At 35.2% G+C, this 21,361-nt stretch overlaps 2 protein-coding genes across 3 annotated transcripts in view; one reads left to right on the top strand and one right to left on the bottom strand.

The window, feature by feature from the left end:
• Positions 1 to 3,941, bottom strand: part of LOC126972878 (transforming growth factor beta-1-induced transcript 1 protein) — a 33,679-nt gene extending 29,738 nt beyond the window's left edge. The window contains exon 1 of the mRNA XM_050819987.1: positions 3,807 to 3,941. Within this exon, the coding sequence (XP_050675944.1) occupies positions 3,807 to 3,809 (3 nt within the window). The 5' untranslated portion in view covers positions 3,810 to 3,941. The remainder of the gene's footprint in view (positions 1 to 3,806) is intronic.
• The window catches only part of LOC126972763 (uncharacterized), a 77,611-nt gene extending 56,423 nt beyond the window's left edge, over positions 1 to 21,188 (top strand). For both annotated transcript variants that reach the window (XM_050819794.1, XM_050819793.1), the window contains exons 17-20: positions 6,916 to 6,986; positions 17,870 to 17,966; positions 19,348 to 19,553; positions 21,021 to 21,188. In XM_050819794.1, the coding sequence (XP_050675751.1) occupies positions 6,916 to 6,986; positions 17,870 to 17,966; positions 19,348 to 19,553; positions 21,021 to 21,120 (474 nt within the window). In that variant the 3' untranslated portion in view covers positions 21,121 to 21,188. The remainder of the gene's footprint in view (positions 1 to 6,915; positions 6,987 to 17,869; positions 17,967 to 19,347; positions 19,554 to 21,020) is intronic.
• The last annotated feature ends 173 nt before the right edge of the window (positions 21,189 to 21,361 follow it).

Raw genomic sequence — 21,361 nt, 5'->3', positions numbered from 1 at the left:
GTTGACTCGCCAAAATCTGGCACGAGACTGCCAGACTGAAGACAAATATTGGCGGAATTAACTCTAAAGAAAACTCAAATCATTTTGATAATTATGGATTTCCGCAAAGTAACGCCTACTTCAATAATTTTCCTAAGTATTAAATAATATATCGTTGACTTGTACCCATAAGACAGACTATGCCTATTTTGGGGCAAGATCTGTAAAAGTGTGTCATTTAAAAAATAAGGTTTGGTTCTTATGTTTTTAAATATGGAACAAACATCGTATATTCATCGAGTCCAATGCCGGGTGTGATCATAATGCCATACCAACAGACACGCGCCGGTACACGGCTCTCGTAATATTTATGTTGTGTTATTATTTAGTTCTCTTGACCCGTTTTTATAGCTATCAACGCTGCGCGCTCGAAACATGTGCCAAACGCAATTAGTTATACTCAATTATATTATTATTATGTTAGATGTTCCTGTGACTGTAGGTCGCGGAGCCGCAGAGAAATTAAATTTATAATAATTCTTAGTGTTAGGGATAGCGATTGACCGAGAGTTAATTGGTCGTAATTCCAGAAAAACGTTCCAAACCACAATCATGTCGAAATTGAGTTAAGAACAAAAAACTGGTCACGTCATATTAACGGACTGATAAAAAATGGCAACCCTACTACTAAATGACATCATGACTTAGTAGCCCAACAAACATGCATGAAATACACTAATATATTGTAATATATTTTAAATACGATTTCCTTAAAATGTGATGTTTGTGGCTTGGTACGTTTTTCAGTAACGTCCAGTTACAAGAATATAAGCTATTCTATCTTACGTCTGAAGTTTAATAAATTTTCAAGGGTGCCGATGTCTGTACATAAAACATTTTCTCAAAAAAAAAACTAATTTACTATGTGTGTCCTTATGTTAATTTCTGTATATTTATCGGGTGTCTGCGTTTACGCTAATCTAAAGACTAGATAAATCTATTTAAATGCAGTTTTCGCTGATATATTTTAGCTTAACATTTACTCAGTGTTTATGTCATTATAATAGGTCCACAGACTAAAAGTTAAGGTTTATTTATTTATTATTATGGTGCCTTTTATGCACTTTTAATATCTATATATATAAAAATGAATTACTGTTCGTTAGTCTCGCTAAAACTCGAGAACGGCTTGGCGAATTTTGGTCTTGAATTATTTGTGGAAGTCCAGGGAAGGTTTAAAAGGTGAATAAATAGGAAAATGCTGCTAAATTAAATAAAAACAACAAATTTGATTTTCCTTTGACGTGTCCATACATAATTTCTGTGAGAGAATTTATTGACGCACGGTTTGACAGTTCTGCTGTGAAACAATTTCATTACGACAGCAGGGTGAATATTTTACGAAGTAATTTTTGATGTTATGATATATTATTGAAAAATTCATATAAAAACATTATTTTATTTATTATATACAGAAAAACGTCTGTCGGGTCAGCTAGTTATAAATAACTAATAATAATTATTCATAAATAATAACTATGGTTCGAAGTGTAACATCTATTAAAGTGTATACAGCATTCACAAAACAAAAACAACAACACTTTAGTAAAAACAAAAAGTATTGAAAATTAAATAATAATAAAAATAAATTAAGCTAGTTTATGACATCAGTTTTTTTAGTTCACTTATATAAAAGGTTGATATACCGTTAAATATTACACGTTATTTTATGAACGCGCTTCGGTCGAATTGGCTGAAAATTTTCATATCTATTAGTAGTTTGTAAAAGCATGTTTTGAACAAGGGCGCCCGCGCATGTACTACTATAAATATATACTCATTTATAAAATATCTTGTCCCGCTGATAAGCTACTAAATAAATCTTATTCAAGACAAATAAACGTCCATTGAAATAGTTTACCGCACACCGTTTATTGTTAAGTACGATTCATTGCAAATTCTATGGCACCTAAAAATAGTTGTACGATTCCATTTTTAAAGTAGTTATTTTAAATACGTTATTTATATATTTTTTTCTTTTAGTAATTGGAATCATGCATCATTGTTTTATCAAAATGTTTATCATGAGTGCAAGAGTTTGTAACGCTTGAGTGTTTAACTGATAATCCAATGAATTAAGATTATAACAAATTTGTTATTTTTTTAATGAAAATAAGGGACGAGACCTACCTACCCTATTACCCATTACAATGCAGTGCCGCTCAGGATTCTTGAAAATACCCAAAAATTCTGAGCGGCACTACAATTGCGCCCGTCACCTTGAGACATAAGATGTTAAGTCTCATTTGCCCAGTAATTTCACTAGCTACGGCGCCCTTCAGACGGAAACACAGTTTACACATTACTGCTTCACCGCAGAAATAGGCGTCGTTGTGGTACCCATATTCAAGATGGCTTCCTGTGCGGAAGCCAGACTTAAGGGAGCCTCCCACTGGTAATAAAAAATGTATACTCTATAATAATGAAAATTAAAGGTTTTCGTTCACATAGCCAAAATATAGTAAAATCTAAAGTTTTATCACCATTTTACCATCCTTGGGATTTACATCCTTACTCTAGTCATAAAAAAGTAATGAATAAATTGGTTTTCGATTGGAGTAGAGATCGAGTATGATACACACAATAAAAAACAAGACTTATAACAGTTAATTATGTAAAATAAATTTGAAGAAAAATTTCTTCCTTTTTATTCGTTTTAAATAGAAAAGAAAAAGCAACAAAAAGAATATTATATCTTAATATATATAAATTACGTGTCACGTTGTTTGTCCGCGATGGACTCTTAAACTAATGAACGGATTTTAACGGGGATTACTTCATGGAGTGCAGTTTAGTCCAACTTGACAGATAGGATAGTTTTAATTTCCATTTGGGACCCATAATTATTTTTATTTTCAATATTTGTTTTGTGTGGACATATTTTCTATGAGAGAATATAGTGACGCACGGTTTGACAGTCCACTGTGAAACAATTTCATTATAACAACAGGGAGCATTTTTACGAAATAATTCTTGATATTTTGAAATTATAGAAAAGCGTCTGTCGGGTCAGCTAGTCTTAATATATATAAATAACGTTGTTTATCCGCGATGGACTACTAAAGTAATGAACGGATTTTAACGGAGATTACTTCATGGAGTGCAGTTGAGTCCAACTTGACAGATAGGATAGTTTTAATTTCGATTTGGGACCCATAATTATTTTTATTTTCAATATTTGTTTTGTGTGGACATATTTTCTGTGAGAGAATTTTGTGACGCACGGTTTGACAGTCCACTGTGAAACAATTTCATTATAACAACAGGGAGCATTTTTACGAAATAATTCTTGAAGTTTTGAAATTACAGAACAGGTCTGTCGGGTCAGCTAGTATAAATAGTTTCAGCGCTCTTTACTTTTATACCATCGCCTGTTGCATCTATATTTTAATGTTACCTTTTGTGTCTATTGTAGCGTACTTCAATGCTTTTTCCGGCCAAATAATTTTATAATAGCAATTCAACTTAACAGCAATTCAATTTCATTTTTGTTTTCCCGATTACAGCATGGTTTTGTAATTAATTTATTCGATCAAGTCTAGTTTTAAATTGATACTAACAGGATATTAGCATTTCTTGCAATTAATTATTTTTAATAAATTATTGTAATTTATTTACCTGGGGAACTCTAATTTATTTTAATGAGTCGTCGCCCGTGTTTTACTATGAAACGTAACGCCCGTGTTTAGAGTCTTCAATTCAAATAAAAATCTTTCCTCGTTATAAATAATTGAAATAATAGTATGAACAGTACATAAACAACTCACCATCTCGATGTGTCGTCACAAAATAGCACTAAATTCACAGCCTGTTCCAGCAACGTTCGGTTCTGAACTGATAACTTGAGCCAAATTGCTAAGTGCCAACAGCCAACCGCCTCAGTAGTGATGTATTCATTATTGTTATCGAAACCGTGAATATCTATCGATGATACCGCGAATAGCTTATCGTAGCGGATTCTGATAGTGCTTTTTAAATACTCATTATGTTTAGTGGTAATTGTTTATATTATTACTTACTTACTTATCAATGATTAATAGCAAAGGATTGATACAGTCATCAAAAACTATGGTTCATTTTATTATAAAAACTTTTGCGTTTTACATTAAATCGCCCACCTGCAGGTCATACATTCATTATTAACATCATCTTTAATATTGTTTACGTTCTACTTTCACATCAATTATTAAATTTTATGACAATGTGGCCTTGGAACCTTGGAACCCACCTTTAACGTATTTATCGAAACTAAACCAATCTGTTTTATATTTGGAACTAGAGTAGTTAATTAAAAAAAAAATAATCATTTGTAACAATTGTAAACAATGAATTGTACAAAATTTGGGTGTTGATTCACCTATTTTTTTTTATAATGTATTCTGAGAGCTAAAGTAGTTTTAGACAACTGTTAAATATCTGAACCATATTTCATGTAGTTTTTTTTAATAATAAGTAATAATAAATTTTAACAATAATAGTAATTTTGTTTTTTATCTGAAGCCTAATTATTTGTTTAGATGATTGATTGATTGATTAGTAGTAATCGAAATAAATAACATATGAAAGTTTTCATTGTCCATTTATTGAAACAAAACAAAGTTATTTCTGAATCACAAATGAAGTATCGATGGCGACGTGGTCGGACATCACTAATGTCAGAGTTGTATGTTTTTATCGCGGGTGACGTAATCGTTGCATTTGCGAGGACTTGCACGGGCTGGCGCGGATTCGATCCTGAAGGTCGTAATCGGAATCCACTATGTTCTCTGAGATAATTTGGAAGAAGGGCTTGTACTACCGCACATGTAACTAAACATGAGTTTAATTAGGCTTGATCTATCGGTAGACATGAAACAATGTGTGCTTGATTGTTGGAGATGGTTTTAACAATCATAATCAAGTTTCGATGTAAGTCCATCCTAGCATCGATAAAATAGATATGTTTTTTCCTTTTTAACACTGGATATACACCAGTCTGTGATTGTAAAGCTTTATCGTTAGTGTAGGGACTGATAGATAAATAGTAAAAGGCGTAAAATGAATTTTTTTCTATCATTTTCAATGAACGCATTGTCACCGCTTCGGACACAAATGGCGCGCTGAGAGAGAGCTCTCCTAGTATTTTTTATTGCACTCTTTTCGTACTGTGTCATTGCTATTGCTATAAGATACCTATAAGAAAATCTAGTCCCGGTCTCTTACGCCTTTAAAACATTGCTGTTACTAGATGAGTTGGAATAAATAGACAGACAAAATGTGAGTGTAAAACGATATTTTGTGTGTTTTTTTACATCACACGTATTGAAATTCAAAATTTTGTAAATATACATTTCTATTATATGTATTTCGTATGTTCGGTATGTACTGTATAGCCGACGACCTGTATAGCCGAGTGGTTAGCGATCCTACCTACTAAGCTAGAGGTCCCAGGTTCGAATCCCGGTAGGAACAAGCATTTATATGATGAATATGGATGTTTGTTTCCGAGTCATGGATGTTTAAATGTATTTATGTATGTTTAAGTAAGTATATTGTATTAAATATATCATTGTCTTGTAACCAATAACACAGGCTATATATGCTTAACTTGGGGCAAGATAATTTGTGTAAAAAGTGTGTCAATATTATATTATGTCAATATTATACTGCTGTCAAAAGCAACAACATATTAATAGTAAGGTTGTGCCTGTCTACTAAAGCATCTTGAAGTTTTTGGCTTACTCTGCTCGAAGCGTGGTCACGCTTTCGACAAATCGTGTTCTTGCTTAAGCTTTCTTGTGCTGCAGTTGACAATGTAAGATTCGTGTTAATGAATATTGTCTACCGACGACAAAACGTCCTTGCATTATTTGCAGCATTGCAATCCTTTGGGGTATCGCATCACACCTGCCCCATGAGTCACGAGTTTTTCGCTTTATTTACAGTTTCGGTATTTATATCCATCGCAGTCTTAAAGCTTTTGTAAAAATACATTATATTCTTTGTCAGTATTATAAATATAATCGCCCTGTGCTGCCCTGGGGCATAAAAAGAATAGGGAAGTCCCAGGTCCAAGGGTGTCGTAAGAGGCGACTGAGGGAGTTCTTTGCATAGGATGCTGGCTAGAATATGGGTTCACAATTGCGTATTTTTCGCCCATGAAGAAGTAATGGGTAAGCATTATTGTGTTTAGGTCTGAAGGTTGCTAGTGAAATTACTGTGCAAACGGAACTTAACATCTTATGTCTCAAGATGACGAGCGCCATTGTAGTGCCGTTCAGAATTTTTGGGTTTTAAAAGAATCAGGCAGGGTTATAGGTCAGGTAGGTATCAATTACCATCAGCTGAACGTCTTGCTCGTCATATCTCTTATTGCCATAAAAAAATATAACTCATTGTGATTTTCTCTTATATTGTCTAGGCGGGCCTTAGAAGAGCGCATCACTAGAGACAGTGGTGAGGTCCTCGTTCTTATCGACATGAAGATGTTTGAGAGATGAAGAAAATTTATTAAGTTCCCTGCGATATTTAAATCAACATCATGAATTATATATAGGTCTATTGTTTATAGTTTATCTACAAGCTAAAAAGACTGGGAATACCCAAGAAGGATTATGCTATTGGTTTCGCCATTGCGTGTCTTAGTAATATTTTGAGCACGATGGATTAATTCCACGTCGTTTTAGTGCGAAAGTGTGTGTGTGACGAGATGGACTACACCAAAAATAGAATAAAAACGGTTCCGGGCATAATTCTCTCTTTAGAACAACTTAGGTCTGGCAATTATGCTGTCAGGTCGGCAACGCTTTTATTCCTCTGGTGTTCAGTTTGTCCTCCTATTATATTATATCGCCGACCAAAGAGTAGGGTGGTTATTTAAAGGTTTAACTGTTGCAGGCGTCAGATGAGCTGGTGGGATGCGAGGTATCCAAGTTGCTGTGGCAGCTGTGCGGTGGAGATAGCGCGGGGTGAGTGATTTTTTTAAGTCCTAGCTTAATTATTATTACGTATTCAAACAACGGCGATCGGTCCTGCGCTGACCTCATCCAATATATTCCGGCGATCTTGACCAGATCGTCGGTACATCTTGTGGAAATCTTTGGGGGAGGCCTTTGTCCAGCAGTGGACGTCTTCCGACTGATGATGATTATGATTCAAACAACAATCTTACATTTTACATTACATATTGATATTGAAATCGGCCGCTTTAAATACTTGCAAGAGGGGGCAAACGTTCAAGAGGCTCGTGTGATGGGAAGTGGTGAGCCAACAGTATATTAATTTTGTTGATGCATATACCTTTTACTTAGGAGTATGCTATAAGATTGAAGGTCCCTAAGTCGCATCGGTTCGGGAAATTGCAGCCCGTAATTGATTCAACAAAGTGGCTGTGCGTGGCAAGCTGTTTTTTCCAAAACTATTATAGAATGCCGGGCGTAAACATGGAATTTGACTGCTGGTATGAACCCGAGCAACTCTCCCTTATATATGGGAGAAGATACAGAGAAAACCCTTAACTCTATAGAACGTCAAAGACTAAAGCCGATCAGAGGTGACTTGATCGTCGATGATTTGAGCCGCTCTGAATATTTACAATAGCATTTACAATTATTGCATCATTAAAACAGTGACAGAAGGCTCCTCAGCGATGACAAACACGATCAGTACCACCATCAGTTTTATATTTTTTTTATACATCATTAATAACATAATTGTCACTTGAACCCTTTGTTGCAATGCCACTGCAGGGCATCACATATTATCAACTCTTTTATTTTAACCTCATTTATATTATGTTTAAAGTAGTATGTGGCAATGTGATATTCTATAGTGGATATTAGTATGTTACTATCCCTGTCATATATTAGCATCAACCTATGGGCCGACTTCGGCAGGAACAGTAGGTACTAGGTATATATTTAAATAATCTGACTCAATGCGTAACGCTGTATTGAATAATGATCTATTTATATTCGTCACCAAAAAAAAACAATCTTATTCATAATTAGTCACAGCACCTTTTGTATTGCTCACGTGGGCGACATAATTTAAGATTATTTCGCTTTATCTCTTTTCTTCTTATGGCTATAGAAAAGGACGCAAAGTGCACCACACCACTATCTCCATATATGTATTTACCTCACAAAATGTGGCACCGATTTTATTAATGACTTGTTAACACGAGCTAAGTACTTATTCGTAATTAACACAACTCGTAACTTCAAAATGTTGTTGAGAAAATTTATTTTATATATTTTAATTACCCTTTGAAAACACATATTATGTGAAGTTGGTGATTATTCTCTTAATTTTTGTCATTTTATTGGTATTTTGTGACCTCGGTAGAAATCTGGCGTTCATTTTTGACAATTTAATTTGTACTCGAATACATATTCTATAGTATGCTTTATCTTGTATTGTCAATGACGCTCTATACACATATAAGGACATATTATTCGCAGTGTAATAGCGGAGCCTCAAGAGTGTGCTTGATGTCAATGTAAGCACACTTTTCTCCTTAGTCGTGTGTCAAACTGTCAAAATTTGTGAATATAGTAGTCGAAGCTTGTTATGATGTAATTTATGGCATGTTTCATATTTCGGCATTGTTTTAACGTCATTGTGTACCTATCATCTATATTAGTGAAATTATTGACTCAAACAAAATATCATTAAACTTCTTTTCCTTTATATTTTTTTTTTTATGAAAATAAGGGACGTTCAGCTGATGGTATTTGATTCGCCCTGCCCATTACAATGCAGTGCAGCTCACGATTATTAAAAAACTCAAAAATTCTGAGTGGCACTACTCTGCGCTCGTCACCTTGAGATATACATATGTTGTCAAGTCGCATTTGCCCAGTAATTTCACTAGCTACGGCGCCCTTCAGACCGAAACAAAGTAATGCTTGCACATTACAGCTTCACGGTAGAAATAGGCGCCGTTGTTGCACCCATAATCTAGCCGGTAGCCTGTGCAAAAGAGCCTCCCACTGGTACATTGGCATCGTATTGATTTTAAAATGTTAAGACAGTGCCAATAGTTTCAGCCATATTGAGATTCCGATGTGTCAGGTATCGCAACCATTATGCCATAAGTGATGCTCGGGTGGCGCTCAGGGGGCATCACGTCCCCTGAGCTCATCAGATCACTATCTTGATGCACTTTCTAAAGGTCGCGTCGTGATGTGCATATTAAAGTTTATACCATTGTGATCGCTGTAACGATGACCTCACAGGAACCTTAAATTGCATTCGTTAGTTCAATGCTGTTATTAATACTTAAGACTACTATACCAAGAAATCGCCAAAATAGCGCATAGTTGAAACCATTTCTCGACGGTTTATATAAAGCTTATATTTAAAAAAAAAATTACATACCTACAGAATATTTTTTTTTAACAAAAAAACAACCGCCTTCAAAAACACTATACCAAAACAATAGATATAATATGCACCAAAAAGTATAAAAATAATTGCGTAGCGATCGGTGTCCCTCGGCCGCAATCCGCAACCCGCTCTTGCCTCTCGCCTCCTCACGACTCAAGCACATCTCACCTATAACTATGTATGTAGTAACAAACCTATCTTGGATGACACCGACTCCAAAAATTGCAATTATCGTAACTAGAATAAGATTAATAATTTAGATTGTATAAAAATACGCAATTATTTTTATAGTTTTAGTGCACATTATATCTATTGTTTTAGTTTTTTTGAAGGCGGTTGTTTTTTGTTATTTTTTTTTATGATTTTTAGTGAATTTGAAGTACACTAACTAACAATTTGTATGTGTAAATATACAAAAATTTTCAATGCAGCAATGAACGTAAGTACTTTGCAATTTGATAACAGACAGTGTTCCGTTACTTTGTCATGGATTCCGTTATTAGAACCTAACCAAACTCTCACCAAACTATCTTTGAAGTATATGCTATCCAATAAAAAAAGAATCATTGAAATCGGTTGGCGCGATATTTAGTTATTCGTAAATTTATTATCCACTTTGCCATACGTATATATAGCAAAATTTAAGACTTTTATGGTTTTCTCATGGATTCCACTGTTAGATCTGGACCAAATTACAATGGGACCATTCGGGAAGCACCAGCTTTCAAATAAAAAAAGAATTATCAAAATTGGTTCACAGTCGAAGGATTTGAGGTAACAAACATAAAAAAAACACACACACACACACATACTCACGCCTTGTTCCCGTCGGGGTAGGCAGAGACAATAGAATGCCATTTGCTTCTATCCTTACAAACCTCACGCGCTTCCTCTACATTCATTACTATTTTCATACATGCTCGCCGGTTGCGGGTGCTTCGGACCTCTCCTTTTCTCAAAACGTCCCCAATTTGATGGACGAATGTTCTACGAGGTCTCCCGCGACCGGCTTGCCCACACACACTTGCCTTATATATTTGATGCGTCATTCTTTCTTCACTCATTCGCTCCACGTGTCCAAACCATTTAAGCATTCCTTTTTCAGTCCTTGTCACAACATCCTCTTTCAAACCACAGCGCGCTCGTATTACCGCATTCGGAATTTTATCAGTCAGTCTTACCTCACACATACTACGCAGTGATCGCATCTCAACTGCGTTAATTCTGCTTTTATGCTTCTTCTGCCATACCTAACTCTCACTTCCATACATTAACGTGGCGACAAGCACTCCATTATGTACAGCCATTCGCGCTTCTATTGGCACAGTCTTACCGTTTGTAAAGGCATGCAGCGCTCCATTCACATAATTTCCCGCAGTCACTCTCCTTTCAATATCACCTTCATATCTTCCGTCTCTTGTAAACATGCTACCCAAATATACGAATTCTGTAACTTGTTCTACCCTTTCATCTTCAATCGTGATAGTATACTCAGTCAACCTTTCATCCTTCTCAAATACCATCACTTTCGTCTTTCTTGCATTTACTTTCAAACCTCTCTCTTTAAAGCTCCCGTTCAAACAGTCAATGATGAAAAAAAAAATACTGACGAATTGAGAACCTCCTCCTTTTTTGAAGTTGGTTAAAAAGAATAATATTCATATTTTTATTATATTTCAAATTTTATGTACAGTGAGAAATAAATCACCAAAATACCTTTAACTTTTACAGTTGGAGCCATGCTAACCATTAAATCTAGATAAAATTTGTACGAAAATTTATTAATTGTACACCAATACTATTTAACATGACATAGTTTTGTGTAGAAAATTGTATTAAGTTCCTCAAGACCGTTGGCTTAGTCCCCATCCTTAACTGCGACAGGGCAATAATATGCTAAACCTAATAGATTTCAATGTCACACACTGTTGATTTATTTAATCCTGTTCCGTGTTTGGGATCAATTGAATCAAGTTGGATCTGGAATGAAGTTGATCTATTAAAGAAAATATGAGGAACCTAAGTGTAGCAACATAAGTATTTATCGTAAATTAGAACTCGTATAGCTCGGACACTAGAGCTATAGCTGGTGTAGGATAAAATATTTATAGGATTGTTTTATTGTGAGGAATGATAATACAAACACTTTGTTATATTAAAGTGATATTACTCACTTCTGGGATTAATTAAACAAATTAAATTTGTAACCAAAATTTATGAACGATGCCGGACTCGCGCCCTCGAGTTTTTTGAAACTATTTGAAAGACATCTCAAGTCAATTTCCTGATATGCAATTATTGGGGTTGAGCAGGTTATCAACTGTAAAGTAGATCCTGTAGATGGAGCCACGACCTGAGAGTTGAACAAGACAAACCAAGATTTACGATGCGTCCCTCGAACGGTTGGCTCTGTTGGAGATGTCGTGAATTCGAGTCCCGCATTGTTAATTTTGGTTTCAAATTTATTTGGAATAATAATATTATTTTAAGTGCTGTGCCCATCAAAGTATCATGCCATGTATATTTTGTATTTTTTGACAATAACTGATTTCAAATCCTATTTTGGATTAAAATATTTGAATTTGAATATCTTATAATGCCATTACGTGCCATTGTTTAGTGGCTAAACATATAGGAATCAGTATTAGGAGCCTTTCCAATATTTTGCAAAGGCTGAACGCTGCAAGAGCTTCAATCGACCACCAAATGAAAGGCCAGAAATGTAACTGGATTAGCCACACACTACTAAAGGATTCTGATCATATGCAATCAAGCCTCAGATTGCAATCCCTAAGTCAAACGTAAACATGACCGGCCATAGCACAATTGGCGAGGAGTGGTATTTACAGAAGCGAAGTCTATTTGAAAAGCCTTGAGTAAAATGAAACGCTCAAGTCATAGAGCGCTTTCGCACTACGCCCGATCCGAATCCCATCCGTAACCCTGAAAACACAGTACAGTGTAGTCGTAGAACTATTTCTAACGGTTGACGGAAAGAAATCGAATGACGGAAGCCGGATCTAATTGCGTAAAGTGCGTAATCTACCATAGAAATAGTTCTACGTCTACCTCGGGCCGTGTTTTCACGGGTACGGATCGGATTCGGATCGGACGTAGTGCGAAAGAGCTCATATTATCGGGGGCAAACTGGTAACTAAGCCTTAATGTTGAAGTGTGGCGTAACGGTAATACTTAAAATGTTTTCCAAAAACTTAATAATTACTAGAACAAGTTTCATGGTCATCCTACACAAATGTTAGTACCAGCCTATACCATCCTCCCCTTCCGTGTTACACGAGCTGTCTGCAACTACATCTATCCTCCATTAAGTCTGAAGGTCACTTCGCCCCTCTCGAATTTATTTGCAGCCTCAAGGCTAGGGGGTGATTCAGTGATGTCGTGTCTGATATAGATGTGTTCAAATCTCGCTGGAGATTTATGATTGCGCTTCGTTTGCACGTCTTGAAAGATTTCTGAGTTTTTGCAGCCGAATTATATTTATTCAAATTTATGTAAATGAATAATAATATATTCTTTATTATTGGAATTTGCCTTCGACCTGAGAAGAACAGGCGCAAGAACTTTTTAGAATGCAATTTTTGTTAAAGATTTTAGTGTAATGAAATTAGCACAATTTAAAAATATAATAAACAAGAGAATAACTACAATATATATATATATATATATGATCTTTAATGAAATTTATAGCTGAGTTTCTTGCGCCCATTCTTCTCACGTCTGAGGCAGTCTTTTTGAATGGGTGATAGTTTTTGACGTTCAATAAGTGATTTTGAATCCTATTTTGAATTTTCAAAAAATATATATATTCCGTAAAATTGGTTATTTTTTTTTTAATGTTCTTTTTTAGTAATCGTTAGTAAATCAAACTATTCTTATCACGTTAGAAACATTAAATCTTAGTGAGAAAGTTCTAAGGAACAATTGCTTTAGCATAATATATTATAATTCATTTATATGTACCTAGATTGTTCTGCTTTTTTCTCCAACTAAATATGTATATATATATATATATATAGTGATTATATATATATATATAAAATCACTTATGGTACATGAAAATCTAATACCCATTCGATAACATATTTTTGCTTTCGACCTGAGAAGAACAGGCGCAAGAACTCTGTAGAAAGCATTTTTTTTTAAATTATAAATAATATTTCATCTTAAAATTACATAGCCTAACATCCATAGTATAAAATCCTTAAAAAAGTCATTTAAGTTACATTCACCGTTACCTGGACTTACCTGAATACTATTAATTGTACTTGTTGATTTTTAACAATGAATTTTGAAAAAAGAACTTTTTTTTAATAGATCAGCTAGGTCTTCGCCAATATAGATTTTTCAAACATGTCTTTATCATCATTTATACTATAAATAAAAGTAATATGTACAATAATAAAGTAAGCAAATATTTATATGTACGTATGTTTCAATACTATAGAACTTGCATGTATATTTGTATGAAAGGTTAGTTTTAAAAGCTCTAAATCCGTTTGAAGCCTTTCCTCAGAGATGCTATTCCTATCATGCAACAGAGCAGCAAAATATTAAGGCTCTAGAATCTAGAATCAGGATCAGAATTATGCTTATTTAAGAGAATAGGTAATATTAAAAGTGTTGTGAAACTTACGCCTAAAACATAACTACGTTTATGCTCTTATCCACAAAAAGTAAACTCTTCAACGCTTTAGTCCGAAGTTGGTTACAATATGCTTGTGTAATATGGAATCCCTTTCACTATTCATTCGCAGCTCATTGAGAAAATCCAAAGATTATTCACAAGATTAGCCACAGGTATCCCTTCACACAGCGCCTATCTTTCCCTAAACACGGGCTAGTATCTAAAAACCTGGCCTTAAATAAATATTCGTCAATGCTGTGCATTTCTCTTATAGGTGTATTTATAACTGTTAATATAAGCTTAATGTTTGTATATGTATTATATAACATTATCATACACACTTAATGTCGTATCTAAACCTTGATTTAAAAGAGTGGCAATGAGTTTCTAATTGCTACTTATTCTCATTAGCTCAACCCTTTACGAAGTAGAAGTAGATTCAATAAGAAAAAAAATGTTTTTTGACATTCATAAGTGTCATTTCCGTGACCTACATGAATAAAGTGATTTTGATTTAATTTGATATCCAGTTAAAGAAAGCCCACGTTCCCATTCCCATTTCCAAGCAGAGAGTCCTATTGACACAATCACAAAATTGGTATGACGTCATTTGTACGCAGATACGTACTTCTTACACATAAAACTAATATGGTTGCGATAAGATAATTGCACGCGATCTCTTGAATGCGATTTTTATTAAAGTAACCTTGCCTGCATGTCCAGCTGTCAGAATACTTATTGTTTTATTGCTCGGATCCTACCACTAATAGCATTAGGTGCGCAGCTATGCACGACGATGCACAATACGTCAATGCTTTATCAAAAAAAAAAACAATGTAAACTGATGAAATAGGTAAAAGTATGGGCCGATAATACAAACTTGTGGAGAACCGCGGAACAAATTATTTGTACGGTGTAAGTTTTAATAAATAATGGATATAATAGCCGAATGGCAAAAAACGGAACCCTTATAGATTCGTCATGTCTCTCTGTCTGTCCGTCCGTATGCCACAGCTACTTTTTTCCGAAACTATAAGAACTATACCTACTGTTGAAACTTGGTGAGTAGATGTATTCTTTGAACCGCATTAAGATTTGCACATAAAAAATAGAAAAAAAGCAATAAATTTTGGGGTTCCCCATACTTATAACTGAAACTAAAAAAATTTTTTTTTCATCAAACCCATACTTGTAGGATATCTATGGATAGGTGTGCAATGATATTGAGGTTACTAATATAATTTTTTTCTAAACTGAATAGTTTGCGCGAGAGACACCTCCAAAGTGGTAAAATGTTTGCTCTCTCTCCCCCTGGTAACTTCTAAAATAAGAGAATCATAAAACTAAAAAAAATATACGTTGTACAGTACCATCCAAACTTCCACCGAAAATTTGTTTGAACGAGATACTATACTTACTAGATAAGTAGTTTTATTTTAATACGTCATAAATCGTTACAACGAACTACAGGAACTTTTAACCGACTTCAAAAAAGGAGCAGGATTTTTGGAGTCGGTGTCATCCAAGATAGGCTTGTAACTACATACATAGTTATAGGTGAGATGTGCTTGAGTCGTGAGGAGGCGAGAGAACGAGAGAACGGGTCGCGGCGGAAGGACACCGATTCCAAAAACTACAATAATCGTAACTGGAATTAGATTGTATAAAAATACGCAATTATTATTATTATATTATAGTGTTTATGAAGTCGGTTGTTTTTTATTAATTTTTTTTTTATGTTGTGTTACTTGTTGCTACGGAACCCTTCATGGGCGAGTCCGACTCGCACTTGCCCTTTTTTTAAATCGTTTACATCGAAACCTTTACACCATAAAATATTTTTTTTACCTGTGACAATGTATTTCATAGTATAACATACATAAATTACGATAGTGAATTTTAAAAAGAATAGTCATCTTTAAAAGAATAATCTAGTTTATAAATATATATGGAAATTTGAACGTTATTAATGTATTAGTGACTTTGCGTGATATTAACAGCTTATGCTAAAAGCTTCGTATTATCTATTCGTATAAAGTTGATTAGTTGACTATAACCATGGGAGGGTCAAGTTATATTATGATTAATGTGTCCTACGTGCTGCTGTCTAGACACAGGCCCCGCGCGTCACCCCTCGCCCTCTTTTGTTCACACCATAACGTATTTTGATGTCACTTTTCACTTCTTGTGACATTGCTAAGGGCATTATGGAATTGCTAAAATATGTGCGTTGATAAATTTTATCGTGTGTTATGCCTCTACTAGATATGGATCTTATTGCTAAAATACAAAATAATTGTATTTGTGACTAAGCGAGCGCCTATTTTTTTCGATATACAAACGAGAGTACTAGAATTATCATTTTTGTAAAACAAATATCCGCTGAAGTCAACTATAGAAAGTCTTGCACAGCAATTTATTCAACAATAAATCTATATGATGGTGACCCTAGTCGTCTCGATATTTTCGTACGGCGCTGAGACTTGGACACTGAAAGCTGCAGACCGCAAACGCATTGACGCCTTTGAAATGTGGTGCTGGAGAGCTCCGTATCCCCTGGACAGCATTTCGATCTAATCTCTCCATACTGCGTGAACTCAGGATCTCCTTGCGATTGTCTTCCGAATGTCTGCGCAGAGTTTTAGAATACTTCGGTCACATCGCAAGGAAGGACGATGGATAACTCGAGAGGCTCATTGTGGTCGGCAAACTAGATGGGAAGAGGCCTCGTGGTCGCAGTCCAACACGATGATCCGATCAGATCCGCTCCGCCCTCGACTCTACGGTTCACAATGCCTTTCAGACCACCAGAGACAGGAATAGATGGAGAGCGATCATACGTGAGAAAGTGATACACGACCCTCAGTACTGAGGATTACGACGCAGGGAGGAGGAAATCTATAGGATGTATTTAGGGCTGAGAAATGTTAAAAATACTTGTAGTTGGTAGAAAATTAACCACTCTAAACAGTTTGTTATTTTTAAGCGATATCTCTCACTTCTTAGATTGAATGTACAAAAATTTTATTTGCACCAAAATTCTCTCGGGCTCCCTTCGAGCGCTGTTACTGAGCTTTGTCCTGAGGTGAGTCTGAAACTTTGGTGTGTCTTGTCCAACTCTCAGGTTGTGGCTCCATCTACACAATTTACACAAAGTGTGTAGATGAGTGTGTGATCTACAGGATCTACTTTACACTTAATAACTTGCTCAAACCCCTAATAATTGCAAATGTATATAAGAAAATTGCCTTGAGATGTTGCTTCTTTAGATTTGTTCAGTACTAAATTGTACTGTAGTATTTACTGTTCAGATTTGCGTCACTCAGACGGTTGGCTCGGTTGGTAAGAGCGTTCGGACGGACCCCGAGAGGTGCGGATTCGAATCCCACATCGAATACGTGTATCATTTATGAAGGTGTACGCGCGTATGTTAAGGTAACCATGTCATATTGTACTGGAAATAACGTGCAAGGATTTCTCGTCACTTAAAACTAAACCTGTTTTGGACCAAATTTAAAAAAAAATAAGAAAATTATATGCATTTTTATTTGATTTTCTTGTTAATTTTTTATAGGACGAAAGAGCAACTATTCCGCATCAAACTAAAGAAGAATTATGTAAATCGGATCATAAATCTAAGCGTTATCGGTGTACATACATAAAAAATACCAATCGCATTAAGAACCTACTCCTTTTTTAAGTCGGCTTAAAAATTGTATGAAGAATGTGTAGCTTAATCATACGTCCTGGAAAGTTTTGAAAAAAATACAAACCAATACCTTAAAACAATATAAATAGAACAGTCGACATTTACAGAAGCAGACAGGAGCGTGTGTCTGGTGCAAAGAATGCCCAGTTGGTTTGCGTGAGCAGTGGAAGTCCGCGGCAGCCGAGCACGCCACAACTGCTTCGGGTATTTTTAATTTTAATAGAATTGCTTATTGTAGTTCTAATATATATTTGTAGAATCGCAGTGGCATAATCGATAAAAATATGCCCAGTCCGGTATTCCAATGATCTTAAGAACTTATTTTGTATACCTTCAATACGAGCGATATGAACCTCGTACTGAGGGTTCCAAATAACGCAAGCAAACTCGAGGATACTGCGGATGAAAGCGTAGTAAATAATTTTGAGTGTATTTGGTTGCCTAAATGGTTTTGACAGACGTAATACCATTCCTAATTGCTTGTAGAATCTGGTAAATATTTACGATTCTATCAAAAACCACCTGAAACTTGTACTGGATGCTTTAGACGTCCAATCTTGCTATTGTCCATTGCTTTTTATGATATAAAAGGAAAAATAAATTTTGATTATGGGTAACCTTATAATAAGTGTATAATACTGTGTTCGCGATGAACAAAAGAAAGATTGATATCTTCTTAAAGATTTATATTTCGTCTGTCTTAACAGGATTAGATAAGATAGTTCTTGTGTAGTTGAGGTGTCGTGTGCGAATGAATGTTGTATTTGACAGATAGATGAAGGATGAAGTATGATTGACAGAGTAGGTAAATGGAGTAATATTAGAGTAATTGTTTGATAGGTTTAGGTGTATGATGATATGATATGATATAATAATAAAATTTAATTTAATCCAGTCGACGATAGGAAATCTGGCGTCCAAATACTGGAAATATCCATTACCATGCAATAGGGGATCGATCCTATAGATGAGTAACATGAGTATTGTCAACCTTTTTTGAAGGATAAGCAGCTCCTTATTTAAATACGAAAATTTAATACACGTTCACAAAAATCTTCACCTTTTTGCTATTAATAGTGATTTTCATTATTATAACACTAGAAATAAGGGATTGCTTGTAACTAATTCTAGAAGCAAATGTGTACACTTTTATAATAAAGCGCCAGCCACTGTTCAAACATTATGTATAAATAAATTTAAAATGTTTTATAAAAAAATGTCTGTGTCGTAAAACCTACTACTCCACAGCTGAATATCTAAGTGATCCGATAGCCTGAGGCTAGATTATAATAATTTTATAGCAATAGCAACGACAGAGCTTCTCTCTCAGAGCGCCATTTGTTTCCGAAGCGGTAGTAGTATCTAGTATATTAGAAATGACATCAAAAAGAATTCTAAAAGAATCAATTTTGAGAAAATAAATGCCCTCTATGCCTTTTACGCCTTTTAAGGTTTCCATGTCGTATCAACCAGCAAAAACCACCCACACAAGATGGTGCTATATTTTGATAAAAGAACTACGCTGCAGACTAACACCAAGCGTCAATGCCATTAGAGCTACAGCATTTATGAGAATGTGTTATAGATTCTTGAAGAAACAATACAAAAGAAAACACCAAGATCATCGCACCGCAACACCAAGGACTTGGACAAGTTCCGCATGAACTTGAACATTCCGGAGGCCATCAGTGAGGAGCTGTTCCAGTACAGGACGAAGTTCATTCTCCACATGCTCACCAGCTCCTTGTATGCAAATAGCGCAGTCCACAAGCCTTGGGAAGTGATTGGCAGGTAATTGGATAAATTTATCTGGCTTACTTAGTAATACTTACCCAAACTTATAAACTTGACACGCCTGATCCGCTAAAATTATTTGGCTATTTGAATTTGCTTACATATATAATGGTTCCTGTCCTTGTACGCTCATTATGTATTTCCGAGGTATCGGTATATCGGTATATCGAGGTATCGGCAAGACAGTCAAATTTAAATCCAATAATTTACTACGACCAACTGAGCCAACCGTTCGAGTAACGTATCCTTATAAAATCTTGTTTGCTTTGTTCAACTCTCAGGTTGTGGAACGCCAGAGGTCGTGGGTTCGAGTCCCGTATCGTTCATAAAATTTTGTTTTTCAAATTTTATTTGTGTATTACGAGGGGCACACTGAAATGATCGGGAATAAGAAAAACCACATGCACGGTATAGCTAAATTGTATTTTATTGTTTTTCGAAGTATTCTCCGTTCAACTTAATGTACATTTCCATTCGTGCAAACCAATCATTAAAACAGTAATTCCAGTCTGAAGTTGATATTGACAAAATGGCTGATTTGTACGCTTCCACAGCTACTTCGGGGTCTTCAAACCGTTGACCGCGTAATAAATCTTTCATTCTAGCGAATGTAAAGAAATCGTTTGAGCTCAGGTCAGGACTGTACGGAGGATGGCCCATCAGCTCAACGTTTTCCTGCTTCAAAAAATCATTTGTCTCCGAGCCGTATGAGAGCTCGCATTTTCGTGATGTAAGATGATGCGACGTTTCGGGTTATTTTTTCGGAGTTCAGCTATCATTTCTGGCAAACAAACCGTGATATACCATTCAGCGGTAGCCGTTCTGTGATCATGTAAAGGAATTGTAGCAACATGCCCCAAAAAAATAACATATTGTTTAATTTACTACGAATCTACATCAAGGCATGTTACAAAAATGATAGATGAAAGATGCTACGTAAGGGCACAGCAACTAATATCTCCATAATATCTAAATATATCATCATAAATATTCATTTATTATAAAGAATATCTGATAATAACATACAATAAAGATACGTTATATCTTATTACAGCCAGCCAGGAACTGTCAAATTATTATTAATTTTCATTCGCATCGGTCGCATCGGTCGCATCGTCTTCAATTTTATAGAAATAACATAACGAGTTATCCTGATTCCTCACCTGCCGTTTACGTGCCGCTTGCCGCTCTGCCCATATTGAATACACCGTCAGTCAGAAGATATCCTAATATTTGAGACCTAGAACGCTTTCGCATTACGTCTGATCCGAATCCAATCCATACGTAAAAATACGGTCCGGTGTAGTCGTAGAACTACGTCGGATACGGATCGGATTCGGTTAGGACGTAGTGGGAAAGCGCTTTTAATGTAACAGGCAGTGGTGATCACTTGCCCTCAAGATGTGAGCTCTTTTAGGAACTTACACTATTCCATCTGTTACTTAATACTTAATTTTTTTGCAGGGTCTCGGAAGAAATAATTGACGAACTACTGCTGAAGTGCGCTGATGATATGCAACTCAACGAATACGTGACAAATATGTACAAAAGCGAGACTTGTTGACTTTAATTTTGTTAAGATGTTTATGATATTTGTGGTTTACTGATTTTGATGAAAATTATTTTTCAATACTGATGTTTTATTTGTGCATATTTGGTCTTTATTTGAGGCTCAATCACGCTTAAATCACTGATCGTATCGACATGAAACTACCACCATTCGATGCGAAATTTATCCTAGATGGTTATGGCTATTTATATATATTTTTAGAATAACAACGTTCCCTTTTTAATTTATTTCCTTT

The sequence above is a fragment of the Leptidea sinapis genome, chromosome 27, assembly GCF_905404315.1.
Source record: "Leptidea sinapis chromosome 27, ilLepSina1.1, whole genome shotgun sequence".
Classification (NCBI taxonomy): Eukaryota; Metazoa; Arthropoda; class Insecta; order Lepidoptera; family Pieridae; genus Leptidea; species Leptidea sinapis.
The sequence above is the reverse complement of the archived record's forward strand: the minus strand, read 5'-3'. Positions and strand labels throughout refer to the sequence as shown.